General features: G+C 39.9%; 1 protein-coding gene across 1 annotated transcript in view; it reads right to left on the reverse strand.

The window, feature by feature from the left end:
* Positions 1 to 12,858, reverse strand: part of CHMP1A (charged multivesicular body protein 1A) — a 451,574-nt gene that overhangs the window by 325,537 nt on the left and 113,179 nt on the right. The window contains exon 3 of the mRNA XM_044081850.1: positions 5,644 to 5,721. Coding sequence (XP_043937785.1) covers positions 5,644 to 5,721 — 78 coding nt within the window. The remainder of the gene's footprint in view (positions 1 to 5,643; positions 5,722 to 12,858) is intronic.

The following is a 12,858-nucleotide window of genomic DNA, read 5'->3' on the forward strand; positions in this document are numbered from 1 at the left end:
CTGGATCTGAGGGCTCCAAAGCAAAGGGTCAAATTGGAGAAGGAGGTAACAAGGGAGAAGTGAACATGGGTTGACTAGTATATCCGATGGGAGTCGGAGCCAGGACAACCCCCATCTGGATCTGAGCTCTGAAATATTTTCTCATCATCTTATCCACATGCCAACATGGAGATCCCTCCAAGAATGGTGAAGGGAGCCATGAAGTAAGGAGATCCATTAGGAGAGGAGTTCAGATCCGATAAGCCTGTCACAAGTGGTGTCCCACAGGGCTCAGTCCTGGGCCCATTCTTGTTTGGCATCTACTTTTCCGAAGTACAAGCAAACACAGGAGGGTTATGGCTGACAAAGTTTGCAGATGACTGCAAACTGGGCGCCATAGTAGAAAACACATCTGACACAGATATCCTTCAGAAGGGTCTCACAGAAACGGATAACTGGTGCCAGAGCCACGGCCTGAAGTTAAATGCCAAAAAATGCATAGTCATACCCTTTGGGAAAAACAAGGTTACCCCTAGCTACCAAATAGGTGGCAATCCACTGAGCACAGAAGAAGTTATCAGGGACCTGGGGACCCAGGTTGATAGTAGTCTGTCATTCGACACCCATGTAGCTAAAGTAGTTAGGAAGACCTTCTACATTGCCCACCTTATCATGAAGGGATTCTCATCTAGATCAAGGGAGGTCATAGTCTCCCTTTACTCATCACTCATCAGACCAATGATTGAGTACAATGCCCCATTCGGGATGTATCTGACCCGACACTTGCAGCAGCTGGAGAGGCCACAAAAGTTCCTCACCAAAAGGATAAAGGGTCTCAAAAATCTGTCCTATGCTGCCCGACTGAAAGAACTCCAGCTCTATTCAGTCGCCACCGCTTGCTCAGAGGTGACCTTTGCCTAACATACAAGGCCATGTCAAACCCAGATTTGATGAATATGCTTCACCTCAAAAATCTAGATCCATCAGAGCCACAAGGGCGGGAGACTTAAACCTCGACACGGCTATTAATAGGACGTGCTGGAGGGATAGATTCATCACCCAAAGACTCCCTATGCTGTGGAACAAAATCCCGGTACATGTGAGGCAGAGCACCTCGCTGGCCTTGTTCAAGAGAAATCTTGACCAATGGATGGGAGATCGCAGATATACCCCAGGGATTACCTCAGTGTCACTGCTCGACAGAGGCACAGCAATATAATGGGTATAGTTCCCCATACTAAAGGGGTGGCGTAAGCCACAAAACGATGGGCTAGGCTTGTAGATGCCCTCGGGCAGATAGGTTCATAGGTTCATACTAGGCTAAGACCTAGTTTTGGAACCAGTTGGATCAGAAGCAGTTGCATCCGCCTTTTTGTGTATTTTTATGGGAAGCTATGATAACGGCGCCATGGAGGAAGAACAGTCCACGCACCTATTGTGTGATTCCTTTTCATTAGTCACTGATTCTGGCTTCCCCTTGTCTGATTTTTTGGATGGAGTTTAAGTTCCAGCCACAGAAGAGGAAGAAGGAAAGAGGCCCCTAAGAATTAACTTATTCCTTTGGTCCGTAAGAGCTCTGGAGTTGAATCCACAGCAGACAATAATCTGCATCAAAGTGTGCAAGTCCTAAACAATAAACACATTCCCTGTGGGTATTTGAATTGGGTATTTTATGCCCACAGATAATGCACTTCCTAAAACCTGTTGGCCTGTCAGCCATTAGTATTCAGTACAAACTAAGAGAAGGAATGAATTTTTTTTAAAAGAAAAGTAGTAGAAAGAAGAAAGAAAGAATAAACCTCCAACAATGGTAGTTGAAGAGTACTTATTTATTTACATTTGTTACCGGGAGTGTCTAACTGAGCCTATGATGCCCCTTTTTCAGCAGAGGCTGGGGAGAAAAGCTCCATGAATACAAAACTGAAGTACAAAAAGCAGTTAAAGAAAAATATACAGTATACAAAATAAAATATAACAAACACACACAGTATAAAACATAGGACATGCATAATGTGTGCAAAAATACATACTTACTCAAGACATGTACAGAGAATTAAGGAAAGTTTCAAGTACTAGAAGTGGCATGGACGAAAATGCAGTCACGGTAAAACAGAGTAAATAAACTTGTAGGGCAAGCTGAAAGGAGAACAAGCAAGGGAAAAGAGTGAAATTGACAGGCAGATGGAGAGAGAACAGAAGAATGGGCGCAAAAGTTGTAGAAATCAGGGAAGGAGAAGCTAGGTAATGAATGAAAGGAGAGAGATAGCAAAAAGAGGAGTACTTCAAGGAGTAAAAACTTAAGTGGGTAAGACAAGTACCAACAATGGTACTTTAGACAGGTACCAAGAAATCGGTAGCTAAAAAACTGCCTAAAAAGTATAAAAATAATTTTTAAGGGAGGCAGGAGAAAATGCATGCATATAATAAAAAGTTTCCTAAATGTAACTCACTAATAGGCTAGCTACTTCTCCAAAAACTCGAGAATGATGGGATCCACATCTGAAGCTGAATGGTGGCAAATGAGATCTGGAGTATGTTGGGCTGGTGGGACATTGTGGGTAAAGGGTGGAGCTTGAGAGTCTTGTATCTTAAGATCTGGTAGAAGTGGCCGAGTCGGACTTGAGTCTATGATCAGAGCCCATCAGTTGAGGAATGAATGAAAAGGACATCATCAGATCAAATGTTTAGTAGCAACTCAATTCACTAAAGCAATAGCTACTGGGTCTGATCTGGGTAAGTGTATACAATCTTAAAAAAAAAACTGAAAAACTTCATACAATCTATCTGATTTCTTGAGGGCAGCAGAGTGTCAGGCAAGTTACAGGCTATAATAAAAACATTCTTCAGAGCTGAAAAACAGGAGGAATAGAGATAGGTTCTGAAAATTCCAATTGTAATAAACCATAGTACTTTCTTGGCAACTGAGAAACATCACTGTTTTCCCACTAAAGCAAATTATTCATTCGGGAAATAGTTTCAGAGCAAGAGAATCCTTCAAAGGAAATGGCCACAGCCACGCATTCCTTTGAATCACAAACATGGGGAGACAACAATCTGTCCCTTCACAATCACTTTTAGGTTCAAGATCTCAAATCTTTTTAGAAAAATGACAATTTTTTTTTTTTTTTTTTTTTTTACTTTTACCAGAAACATCTACTCTGGCAGGGTCAAGAGACTGAACTAAACCCTGAGCCAAATCCAATAACTCATTCCTCTCTAGAGTAACTGAGACAGGAGGATGCAGATTTTGTTTCTTTTTGACAAGAATTTCTGAAGAAATAAATCCACATTTCCAGGGACAGGCATTGCTTTTTGGCGAGGCAGACTGGCATTCTCCGCCTCTCTTCCCACGACCAACTCTCCATTGCCCACTTAAGGCACTCCAACAACCACAAAGGGTATATCTAACCCCTGGTCTGTGGCGGCTGTAGGGCCCACACATCAGTGGGAGGCAGGGAAAAAGATGACTGGTCTGAGGAACCAATTTTGGCCATAGCAGAGTCACCCATCTGTGGCTGAGGTACTTTGGCAACCAGTTGTGGTGACAACAATAGTTTAAGAATTTTCTTTTTGTGGCTGGAAGAAGAAAGAAGCAAGGAACAAGTAGCATGTTCCATGGTTAAGCCAAAAAAGGTGTCTGATTTTCCAGGGAAGCCTGGCAGCAATATTTGTCAAACAGGCAAGCTGAAATAAAAAAGTTTCCCTATTAAAACACAGTAAAAAAACTTTAAACACTTACCCCAGCCCGCAAAAGCAAAATGAGACAACTTTACCACAGAAAAAGTACTTTAAATTAATTAGTTATAACCACTTTTTACCACAAAAATAAAAAGTATGCTCATGTTTAGAGATAAGTCATATGACAGTCATTAAAAATACTTTTTCTATGAAACATTATTCCTAAAGCTAGGAAAAAGTACAATTTCTGTCATAAAAAGTAAACTGGAAAACTTCTTAGCCCAAAAGGAAATTATCTTCCCGGCACTGGAACAGTATTTGCCAACTCTTGATCCTCAAAAGTCCAGAAGAACAGCACTCTCTGGTGAGAGGAAAGCTCTGAAGGGCTTGGAGCCCAAACCTGTTTTTTTTTAATCACCTCAACATAAACAAACTAATGACTGGGGCACGTGGAAGGGGCCCTGAAAACTCTGTAAGCTGAGCAGCCGTTTTGTTGCATCCTTAGCAGGCTACAACCCTTATAGCTAGGGCTACTATAACATGCAATTTATATGATTAACCTACAAATGAATATTCCCTGTTGTCAAAGATTACATTTAATAATAGGACTTTTATCTGAATGATGCCCAACAGAATACCAAAGACAAGGATTAGTCTCTAAAGCCAGCTTCAGTGATAGAGAGAGACAAAGCCCAAATGACAGGTGACCAAAGTTCATTTAGTGGCTCAAGTGCTTGACAGTGTAGCGTAACTCTCAACTTTGCAGACATTGCGAATAGGTAGGCCCTTTGAGAAAAAAATAAATACTAAAAAAAAATTAGGGATATAACAAGCAAAAATTTTGAATATAAAACAGCAAATAACCCTTTCCACTTCCAGTAGGACTGTAGGATGTTACTCAGAAACACAACTTAAAAAAATGAAGATGAAAAATTATGCAAGACATATGCATATTATTAAAGATGCAAGTGTAAAATCTAAGACCTTAATAAATGATAGTGCAAAAATCTACATCACAAAGTCATTGTTTTTTTGCTACTAAAAAGGGAGATGTAATATGTGGGTCCTGTTTCTTTAAATTAGTGAGTCGCCAGTATGTTAGTCATGTAGTTTAGTTTCTGGTGTACTAAACAGCTTCAATACCTCATGTGATGGGGCAACTCAAGCCTGAAAATAGGAACTCACCTCCAAAACTCAGTACATCATCTGAAGGGCTAAAAACAAATTTGATAACAAGTATGTACCTCCAAAACAGGTATAGTTGAAAAGTATGCATGGTTGGCAGGGAAGGATGGGCAAGACCCCTCCCCCCCTAGGGAGAAGGCAAATGTGAATTGAGACAAGTGCAACCCATTCCATGCAAGAGTGGAGATATCACAGTGTTCATGCTGGGGCTGGGCTCTTGGATCACCAAGCTGCTGTCTGGTGATAGATTTCATTAGTGAGTTTACAGGAGAGTACACTGACAGTGAAAAGGTATTATAGCTCCCTACAGAGATTAGAGTAAATTTTACCCCCTTACACACACACTGGGTGGGGTTAAGCTATACAAAACTCCTCAATGCCAAGATGTTGGGAAGGGCACAGGCATCCCACGTGGCTGCTTTTGGGATGGTCTCTTCTAGGTACATCTCATACCCCATGTACTAGGATAATCCTCTATAACGCAGGAATGAATGGAAAATTCTGACAAGAGGAGGATGGATGGTTTGCAGCCACAGTAACAAAAATTACCAAAAAAATTCAGCCTGTACATTTCAAGCATAATATTTAGTTGAATTTAAAAGTAGTTTAAGTTGCAGCACATCATGCCACATAACAGTTTCATAGGTTGGTTTCTACAGCAGAAGCAAGACATTTCAAAATACTTCAATAAAAGGCAATACGCATGGAAAACTGTTAACACTTCACTCAGCCAGATTATTCTACATTTAGCTTGCAAAACAGTGAAACTTGATGAGCAAAAATGTCAACTCATACACAAACCTTTTTCACTTTGGCCTGTTCTGTCTTTGAATCTTTTTCTGCCTTCTTGGCTAACCTCTCCAGCTGTTTTGCTGTGAACTAAAATAAAACAAAAAAAATCTTGACCATGTGAATGACAATAATACGGCTATGTAAGATTACATAAATGTGATGTGATACTGTAGTGTAAATACTGACACCTCTTCCACAAAACGATTATTGTTTCATACAGTTAAAACAGACTATGAAAGCTTAATTTCCTGATATAACCTGGAGATGCAACATTTAAGAATAGATTTGTCTGTGAACTACTAAAAATCAGTTGAAAAAAATTACAAAAAATCTGTAGCACATTACATGAGATGCGTAGAAGTAATCACTTCAATGGAAAGGTGCTAAACATAATGTTGGTTATGACAGTAACATGGCAAACTATGGACCAATACATTCTATGTTAAGCCGCCCTTTGAAGTTCCAGGTCTTGAAAGATCCTCAACTTTATGTTAAGCTGCCCATTTCATGAAAGTCCCTCACTCTCTCAACTCAGTGCTAAGAAATTAGAATATTTTTATCAAATACTGAGTGGCAAAACCTACAGCAAAACTTAAAGCTAAAGCATCATCATATAAAGCTTTCCAAAATGTTTTGTTCTTTAACCCAGACTCAAAATGTTCACTAAGCAAAATTTTGCACCTGGGACCACATCTTCTATTAGCTACCACAGCATGCTTTCCAGGCAATATTGTAGGCCTTCCATATTTCCAGATTATGTAAAATAAGGACATAATAATGAAAATCAAGTACTATTACGCAACCTAGGATTGAACAGGGACTGAAAAAAAGGCTTCACATCTAATTCTTAGATGGTTGTGGATGAGACATGGAGCAGCATCCCAATGAAAACTAAGATGGTTTTTCACAAATCTATCAAGCAACAAAATGGGAACAAATGATCATCGTGCTGAACAGCATGTACGTCCAAGTCTTCATTCAAGCCACTAAACATCCAAGGCATCATTAATGGTGAGAAAAAATATATATGACAGATGTTAACTATTACAACATCAAACGCACCAGCAAAGATATTACATTTCAGCAATCCTACAATGAACAAATTGTTCAGAAAACTAGGGCGCTAAACATCCAAGGCATCATCAATGGTGAGAAAAAAATATATATGTCAGATGTTGACTATTACAACATCAAAGGCACCAGCAAAGATGATATCAAATTTCAGCAGTTGAAAAGTCACTATTGCATAAGCCAAATCTTGGTATCCATGTCATTAGTTGACTTGAAACTCTGAACAAAATTAAAATTACACTGATCCACATTCATTTCTTCTTTTAAGGGCACTTATATAAAAATAAACTAAATTAATGTGAGCAATGTAAGCATATTAAATTATGCACAAACTACAGCTACAAAGAAATGCTTCTAATACAAAAGAAGGTTATTCCTACTGATGCAAGAGTCCCTTCTCTTAAAATTACACAACTGTATTAATTATATTCACTATAAAAATTGATATTTTAATTGTTGTTGTTGCGTCTTTCGGCTTTTCCCGGTTAGGGGTCGCCACAGCGAAACTCTGGTCCGCTAATGATTGGCAGTAGATTTTTACGTGCCGAGTTGCCGGCCCTGATGCAAAACCTTCAACGAAGGTACGCCCATTCACGTATGTCTCCACACAGAAGACACTCTAGCTAAGAATCGAACAGGACAACGTCTTACTGTGAGGCGACAACGCTACCACAGCGCCACCATCGCAGTAAATGATATTTTAGTAACGGGATCATTTCTGCAGGAATTCCAACATCCGGCTAGAAGGTAACCGAAGGCACAGACCATTGGCCCTACACTTTCCCAGCTATATTGCCCACTAGAGAACCTTGGCTGAAATTAAATATAAAAACACAAAGAAATTCTCCTATATGGATAGAAAAAAAGGGCAGCTGTATTTTACAGAAATACCCTCAAAATCATTCCCCAATCCAACTCTAAATCCCAGTTTAACACAGAAATACTGATCTCTCAGCTAAAGCCTAACAATAAAAAGAGCACTTGCATAACAGCCATATGTACACCCACCATAGCAACATTAACATTGCCAAAGAAATCTTATGCTGGATATCCACCAGCATAAGCTATGAAACAATCATATTAGGAGATATCAACACTGACTGGCAACTAATTTCCTAGACATCTGCACTACAGTAAACCTACACAATTTAACTTAACTCGTCACTACCCAAACAAGGCTGAACAAAAACAGCTTCAGAAAATGTACAATGAATTGGGTTCTCACCTCATCTCTAAACAAAACCACCACCAGAAGCTGCCTACTAGATACCATCAGCGACTATCTTCCTACCTTTTCTATAAGGTAAGAAAACAATATCCACAGACAACCATAATATAAGCAGAGACACACACAACCTCAGCAAATTCCAAGTACAAACTTTTAATTTCAATATTCAGCTATGTAAATGGGATATTCTCAAAACATGTCTTTAAAGAAAGCAGTCACACAATTTAATAAAATATTTCTAAAAGTACTAAATGACCCAGCACCCATCAAAACAAAGAAGAAGATCTAACCGAAGCCCAACACCTTGGTTAACAAATGAAACTAAAATAATGTATGCATATCAGAGGCAAAGCCTGGAAACAATGGTCACAAAAAAAAAATTCAAAGCAACTGGTAAAACTTCAAAACACATCAGTATTAACATATATTAAACTGCAGAACTACAACATAACCCAAGGTTGCTTTTGTCATTACTGAAAACCCTTCTCCACCCTACTTAAATAACCATACCAACAGCATCAACTAATAACACTGACACAGCAACCAAGTTCAACAACCATTTTATCCAAACAGTTTTAATCGCTTGTCAAAGATGATCACTCCTCTATTTTCCCACCACTTACTGAGTTAAAAGACCTCTCATCCTTCTCTTTAAAACATGACCCTGCCTAAACAATCAAAAAACATTTTTAACATCTAAAACCCACAAGTCTTATCCACAGATAACATTTCAGGTGAATACATCAAAAGGCAATACAGCCACTGCCCTATCCAGTCTGCATACTTATTAAAATGGTCCATTACAGCCAGCCATACCCCAACCCTATGGAAAAAATCTTAGATCACACCCTACACAAAAACGGAAACTCAACAGATTTCTCTAACTACATACTTTATCAAACATCCTACAAAAATGTATTCATGCACAGTTCCTTGAAAATCTCACTGTCAACAATCTCCTCTCAAAGACCCAACAACTGCCCTTTTACATTTTAGCAACACAATCAATCATGATAGAAATGCAGGTTGCTTAGTCTCATCTGTCTTCATTGACATTCTCTATCATGCTAAACTTCAGCTCTCCTCCCTAGGCTTCTCGCACCCTAAGCTATCCTGGTGCAATAGCAACCTTTGCAATAGACAACAGGGTATAAAACAGCGACAACCTCTTCAACTTTCCTTCCACTTCCTGTGTGTCCTCCAAAGGCTCTATTTGTGGCCCCCTTCTATTTAATATATTTATAAACCAGCTCCTCTCAGCTACCCAACAAGCTACCACTGTGTAGTGTGCCAATGATGGGGGGGATATACTAGACGGTATGTATAGGAGGTAGTGGTGGGGGTGAGGTTACAGCAAAATTTGTCAGCCAGTAGATATACTATGTCATCCTAGTCAGTGAGGGTTGTGCCATTAACTTCTGGTTCTGCAAACTGCTAAGTGTTACCCTTAAGGTTCCTGATAAGTGAAGAAGGCCTTGTGATTGTCCTTAGCCTGGGAGGCTATCCTGACCTCATATACCAGCCTTGTTGGATTTTATTAGACCTCTTAGTTTCTTGTTTAGTTGAATCAGAAAGCTCTTCTCTGTCTACGAGAGCTGTCTTTCTGATTTTGGCCATAACTTTTTTTCTATTGTTTTATACCCTGTTAAGGTAAGAATTCCACCCATACGGTTTTGTTTTTGGTGATAGGATACATCTAGCCATACTTCTGGTAGGTACAGCAGCCTCAATGCAGTCATTTACAAGTTTGTACAAGGTTTCTATAAATAATTTTGCATAGGTAGATGTGTTCTTGGGGTTTTGGGAGTTATGGATTTTGACAAACTGTTACATAGGATATAGTTTGCTTTAGAATAGTTCAGAACAGTTATGGATTTATTTGGGTTTTCTGGGTTGATGTTTTATTTTCAAGGGAGAGTTTTTTGGTCTGACCTCACCAATGAGGATGTGACATGAGGGGGTACAGGATGTGACATGAGGGGGTACACAACACTCTCCCATGTTGGTGAGTACCAGGTCCAATATGTTTGATCCTCTGTTTGGACTGCACACTATCTGGTACAGGGTATGTGTGTTGATAAAGCCCAGAAAACACTATGCTTGTGAGTTAGACACAGTGTATGTTTCCAAGTCTACAGAAGGGTAGTTAAAGTCTCCCATGACTAGGGTATTTGGTGGGATAATGAGCATCTCTAGCAGGTCTGGGTAAGAGTTATGAGCTTCGTGGGTTATACAGGAAGCCCTGTAAATGGCCACAATATGGTAATGAACCTTCTTTATGGAGACTTGGACATGGATGAACTCCAGGCCATTACACTGTTTAATCAACCTGGAGTTGTACTTGTTGCAAATGTAGACTGAGACATCCACCTTTAGCCCGTCTGTGTTGCTGTTGGTCTGAGAGTGTAGAAGGCATTGTAGCTTTCCATTGCCACAGTATTTTCTGCAGCTTTAAGCCAACTCTCTGTAACATCACGGATGTCTACATTCTCTAGAATATTTATGTACCACATCACTGTCGTATTATCTGTAACAACTTGAAGTGGTCCTGGGGACCAAAGGGGATTCAGAAAGTTGAATGCCTTGGTAAGGGCAAGCATCTCATATTTATGTGCTTGGGTCTGTCTTTGTTGTTTCAGATACCTTGCACTTTTATCCCTTGCACTTGCAGTCCATAATGCACTGGAGCTAGAAACTTTGTGAACACTCTTGGAGCAATGATCTGCCCAAAGGGTGAGGCAGGGTACTGATAATGAGATGCAGACACACAAACCCTTAAGAAATGCCCGAAATCTGGGAGAATCAGAATGTGACAAGCATCTTTTAAATCTAGGTTTACTAAAAAACTCACATGAGGAAGAAGGGGTAAGTTGCTGTATACAGGGAAAGTATTTTGAACTTGGGCACCATCAAAAAATGGTTTAGGAAAGAAAGGTCCAGAACTAGTCTTCAGGCATTTTCTTTCTTTGACACCTGAAACATTCTTAAATAAAAACCTCTTCCCAGATGGAGAAGAGGAACCGTTTCCATTATTCCCTGAGAAAGCATGTGCTGCAGGGAAAGAAGAAACAGAGGGGTTTGCTGTGGTAAATGTGGAATAATTCCCTGGAAAGAAGGAATTTCTCTCCACTGCCATCTGCAACCCATAGTTAATTCCTCTCAGAGCCCATTTGTCGAAAACAATCTGGTGCCTTAGAGAAAAAGAGAGATCCCAATTTTCTGTAAGGGATATGGGACTGCCAGGGTGGGAAGGGGGACAAGATCCATTACATAATCATTCTGAATTATATGACTGCTCTTTGTTTTGGGGTGATTCCTGCTTCCTTTTTGGAACTTCTCTTCCGCTCCTTTTTAAACCTCTGCTTATCAGCATTTTGCTAAGACTGTTTGTTTAACAAAACTGGACAAGGGAGCAGAAAAACCCATGGCAAATTTAGAGGACGATGATGAAAAATCTGAGAAATTCCCTCTATCAGCTTACCCCATCATCACATTTTTTTGATAGGGATCAAAAACAATCTCTATCCAAAGGTGAACTTAAAATTTCGTTTTTACATCCTCTTGGAGGTTTCGAGAATGCAGCCAGCCAAATCTTCTTAACACAGTACCAGTGGCTACAGCTCTGGATGCAGTATTTACAGTCATAAATACAGTTTAGACAATGAGTAGTGACCCAATTAAGAGAGGAAACTAAGCCACACAAAGCAAATTTCCCTCACAGGAAGGAAATGCAGATAAAACATTCCTCATGCTTTCATATATTAAAGTATATTCTGACTAAATGTGAGCCTCACAAGTTATAAATTCTAAAAGCTTCAGCTTCCCCAGGGATAGGCACAACATTCTGGTTAAGCAAGGGCACCTTCCCTGTCCCTTCTCCCACCACCCACAGAAGTGGCCCTCCCTTGTCCACTAAGGGGATCTTGACAGTTAAAGAGGACACGGCTAACCCCCAGTCCATAGTGGCTGTATAAGCAACAACAGAGGGAGCTGGGGAAAAAGTTGAGTTGTCTGAGGGACCAGCTTTGGCCACAACAGTGTCACCCACCTGCAGCTGAGGCAAAATGCTAATCTGCTTTGGTGGCAAAGGCTGTTTAGTTAACTTTCTTTTATGGATGGAAGGACTGACCATGGGACTGGGAGTTTGTTCCATGATCAAGCCAAAAATGGTGCCTTTTCCTCAGGGAAACTAAGTGGCACAAGCTGGTAATATTTTAAAAATACTACATAAACACACTTTCCCAAAAAAAACATAGCAAAAAGCAATCAAAAACACATTACCAGCCTAAAAAAATAATTTAACACAGTTTCCCCACAGAAAAAAATGGTTTTAGAATGTTTAAATCAGCTTTTAAATTGACAAAAGTGTGCTCCTACGTATTTAAAAGTACAGCAAAGTCAAATGACAGCCAATAAAAACAAATACTCCTAGCTTAGAAAGTACCTCCCCAAACAAGAAAGTAAATTTAAAACTTAAAAATAATGTGTGGAAGGTTTTTACCCAAAGGAAACTTATGTGCCCAGCAACAGAACAGTACAAGTCAACCACAAATCCTCTGAAGCCCAGGGAGCAGCGCTCTTCAACAGCAGGAAAGCAAAGGCCTTGGTGCCCAAACTTGTCTTTTTAGTCCGCTCAGCCCACATAATGTTTGGGTGCGTGGAAGGTCCCCTGAAGCTTTGGAAGCTGGCCGGCTGTTACAGTCTATGCAGGACATAACCCATACAGCTTAGGCCACTGCAGCAGTGATCAACATGTAAAGCATAGCATTTTCTGAAACACTGATGGTTGTTGGTACAGTAAGGTCTTAAGGTCATAAAAATTGTACCAATCTTCAGGCCAAATGGCTGACAAGGAACACTGATTCTGTGATGTAAGGTTCAAATACAATCTCTCCTGCGCAAACATTAACATTTTTCTTATAATT

This window comes from Protopterus annectens, chromosome 8.part1, assembly GCF_019279795.1.
Source record: "Protopterus annectens isolate FY-2018-M chromosome 8.part1, PAN1.0, whole genome shotgun sequence".
NCBI lineage: Eukaryota > Metazoa > Chordata > Ceratodontiformes > Protopteridae > Protopterus > Protopterus annectens.